At 38.4% G+C, this 3,694-nt stretch overlaps 1 protein-coding gene across 1 annotated transcript in view; it reads right to left on the bottom strand.

Moving 5' to 3' along the window:
* Window positions 1-3,694, bottom strand: part of LOC107282567 (ATP-binding cassette sub-family A member 10) — a 54,620-nt gene that overhangs the window by 41,100 nt on the left and 9,826 nt on the right. Inside the window, exons 7-9 of the mRNA XM_029283034.1 lie at window positions 2,609-2,780; window positions 2,196-2,254; window positions 808-918 (exon numbers count right to left, since the gene is read on the bottom strand). Coding sequence (XP_029138867.1) covers window positions 808-918; window positions 2,196-2,254; window positions 2,609-2,780 — 342 coding nt within the window. The remainder of the gene's footprint in view (window positions 1-807; window positions 919-2,195; window positions 2,255-2,608; window positions 2,781-3,694) is intronic.

The raw sequence follows: 3,694 nt of genomic DNA, 5'->3' as shown, positions 1-3,694 counted from the left end.
AAGAAGAAGAAGAAGAAGAAGAAGAAGAAGAAGAAGAAGAAGAAGAAGAAGAAGAAGAAGAAGAAGAAGAAGAAGAAGAAGAAGAAGAAGAAGAAGAAGAAGAAGAAGAAGAAGAAGAAGAAGAAGAAGAAGAAGAAGAAGAAGAAGAAGAAGAAGAAGAAGAAGAAGAAGAAGAAGAAGACGACGTTTGAAGGGACATTGGAGGTCATCTAATCCAACCCCCTGCTCAAGCAGGAAACCCTATACCATTTCCGAAAAATGGCTGTCCAGTTTCTTCTTAAAAACTTCCAGTGTTGGAACATTCACCGCTTCTGGAGGCAGGTTGTTCCACTGGTTAATTGTTCTCACTGTCAGGAAATTTCTCCTTAGTTCTAGGTTGTTTCTCTCTTGGGTTAGTTTCCATCCATTGCTTCTTGTCCTGCCTTCGGGTGCTTTGGAAAATAGCTTGACTCCCTATTCATGTGGCAGCCCCTGAGATATTGGAACACTGCTATCATGCCACCCCTCATCCTGCTCTTCATTAAACTAGACATACCAATTTCAGCAACCGTTCCTTATATGTTTTAGCCTCCAGTCCCCTAATCATCTTTGTTGCTCTTCTCTGTACTCTTTCTAGAATCTCAACATTCTATTTTACATCGTGGTGACCAAAACTGGATGCAATATTCCAAGTGTGGCCTTACCAAGGCATTGTAAAGTGGTATTAACACTTCACGTGATCTTAGTCTGGTCCAGATGAACTATTCTTATGTAAACTAGGTTAGGATTAGTCATGCATCTGACCACTTCTTAAAGTTCGATTCTTACCATCAGTTGGCTTACAAAATCCACCAAGGATATTTAGCAATGTTGTTTTTCCAGCTCCACTATGACCAAGAACTGCAGTGATCTGACCTTCATAGATATCCAAAGACAAGCCTAATGTAGAAGAACATGTGTTAACTCTAAAAGTTCAGCGATACATAAAAAAACAGTTTTGATACATGAAGTTTCAAAAGAAGAATTTGAGCTGCTTTCTAAAATGATTTCTGTTTTCAGTGAGCACTACTCTGCCATTGTTGTCTTGAAAAAATGGCCAAGCCAAAGATCTGAAGGATTGCTAAGAATGAAAAGACAGCTTAGAGATAAGCTTGTTTCTTGTTTTTAGGCAGTCCATGAACTCAAAACACTATCTGCAAATGGGCATTTGAAATCCTTGGCCAACCTGCCCAATCCTAATAAAAGAAAAGTATTTTCAAGTTGTCTGCAAATGAACTATGTTTGCTTTCACAAATCAGGATAATCGTCCTATTTGCTTATCATTCAGGTATTTTGTTCAACTTGAGCACTATCTCAAAAACAGTATTTTTTGTCCCAAATTCTGTAATGAATTTCAGCCAGTGATAATTTTTCCCTCTTGACTGGGAATCTTTATATATATCTTCCCAACAATTTGCCCACTACTTAGGTTTATCGGGGTCATTGGGAAGAAGAGAAAAGGTGTTGTGCACTCCTCCACAGGAGTCTAGTGATTTTCTCCCAGCATCTATTGCCAATTAGGATGCTGATGGGAACCCTAGCAAAACAGATGCAGAAGCCCCCATGATGGACCTTGTAAAACTGCATGAAGTTTGTATACTGCAGATTGAAAAGGACCTTGGGAAGTTTTTTTCCAGAGGAGGTTACAAGTTTGTCATCAATCTTTCAGATTCCATCGTATCATGTCACGTAAAAGCTTGGGTTCACTCAAGTTTTAAAGTTTTAAAATACTGGAATTGTGTGAGGTTAGTCAAATCTCGTGAACATTTGTTTCCCTCTGGACATCCAAAAAATATTCATGAAATATTAGTGCTTATATTTAACATATTACAAGATTTCATCATTTTCAACAAAAAAATTATGAAATCTTATACAAAAAAAATATATTTTTGTAAGATTCTACTGCCTTTTTGTTTAACAATCTCTCAGCATTGTAGATATTTCTAATTTTGAAAATCCTTGGACATGAAGGGGCAACAATGTCATCAAGTGCTATCATGGACATTCAAGCATGGACTATCTGTACAAAGCATAGTAAGGCTGATTCCTGGGCTAAATTTCACACTAAAGGGCAGTATATATATTCAAAACCAGTGCTATGGTAGAACAAATCATTGAATTTGAGGAAAGAAAATTAAGAGAAAAAGATTAAGACATGGATTGCAAATATATCTTACCTCTCAAAGCTTCCGTTTTTGTGTTTTCCACGTTATATGTTTTTTTAATGTCATTTAATCTAAAAAAATCGGAAATATTGAACTTTTTAATTATTCATATATTATTCTCACAAATGTTGTGATCTTACAATACACCACGGGGGGGGGGGGGAGATGTAATTTTATATCCCGCGCTTAACTTTTGGCATGTCACTGGAAATATTACATGAATCCAGTTTGTATTTCAGGAGTGATATATTTTTTATATTAGTTTACTTTGAGAAGGAAATCCTTAGTATTCTCCAAATGCACAGTCTAGATTGTCTTGAATGGAGTTGAGGCAAGACTTATGAATAAGAGAAATTTACAGTATAGTCCTGTTAGAATATCTTCCATCGCTCCAAATATTTAATGCCATATTTCTAGACTCTTACCGAATGGCTTCCTTCCCATCGAATTCAGGAGGCACAGGTTCAATATTTTCACTGAAAATATTTCCACGACTTTGTTCATTTGTAGGAACATCACTGGTGTCAGGCTTTCTTGATTTAAACCAATAGTTCTTCTTCAGAAAAAATAAGGGAGGATAAGGCAGCCCGTATTTGTCTAAAAGATATTTTTAAAGACCATCAAGTTCTCATACATCTGAAATAACTATAAATTCTTACAATCACAAGCAAGAAAGTTCCAGCCACCCATCATCAGTCAAACAAGATCACAAATTGCCTGTTTGAAAAACTGAAAATGTTAAAAAAAATCTTTTTTAAAAGACAGCAGAATTGGAAGCAGATGGACTTGTGCCTACTCTAACTGAGCAGGACTCCACAGAGGTAATAAGACTGGGGAGAAAGCTATGTTATTGCTTCTCTCATCACTAGACTATAGACCTTAATCCAGAGTAATACATACATTCAATCACAGTTGTTCCTGGTCTTTTGGTATCTCTTCTGCTACTTCATTTCATGGAGCAACTCAATAAACCAACTCAGATGTAATACACCCAGGAGCAGTGAACAGCAGAGGCTACTCAGGAACAATCCTACCCAGACTGTTGTCTCTTGCTCATTACAAGTGATAGCTAAGGCTTCAAATTAAACTGCCCATCAGAATCTCAGGAAAGTCCTTAAACATCCTTAGAAAATCAAGAGAATCCATCAAGCACCTGGGTGGACCAATCAAATAATCCCTGACTGCTCACTGAGGGTGCAGCACCAGAATAGTCCAGTCTAACTGTTAAATCCTTGGATTCAAATGACAGTTCAACAGGCATAGTGTGAACCAAAAGCTTCTTTAATGACTTAATTGTTCATTGCAGTAAACAGAGACTCACAGGCCTCCTGCTTCTCTTCTCAGCTTACAACCGGCTCTGAGAGCCACACAAACGGTCCGGGTAAACTCGTTACAGAGCGCGCGCTTTCCCGCGCATGCGCACAAGCTGTTGCCAGTTTGTCTGGCCCCGGGCAGCTTCCGCAGCCCGTTGCCATGGCGACCGCCCGGGCTTGCTTGCTGCAAGTCCCGGG

This window comes from Protobothrops mucrosquamatus, unplaced genomic scaffold (genome assembly GCF_001527695.2).
Source record: "Protobothrops mucrosquamatus isolate PMUCROS unplaced genomic scaffold, P.Mucros_1.0 scaffold9, whole genome shotgun sequence".
NCBI lineage: Eukaryota > Metazoa > Chordata > Lepidosauria > Squamata > Viperidae > Protobothrops > Protobothrops mucrosquamatus.
The sequence above is the reverse complement of the archived record's forward strand: the minus strand, read 5'-3'. Positions and strand labels throughout refer to the sequence as shown.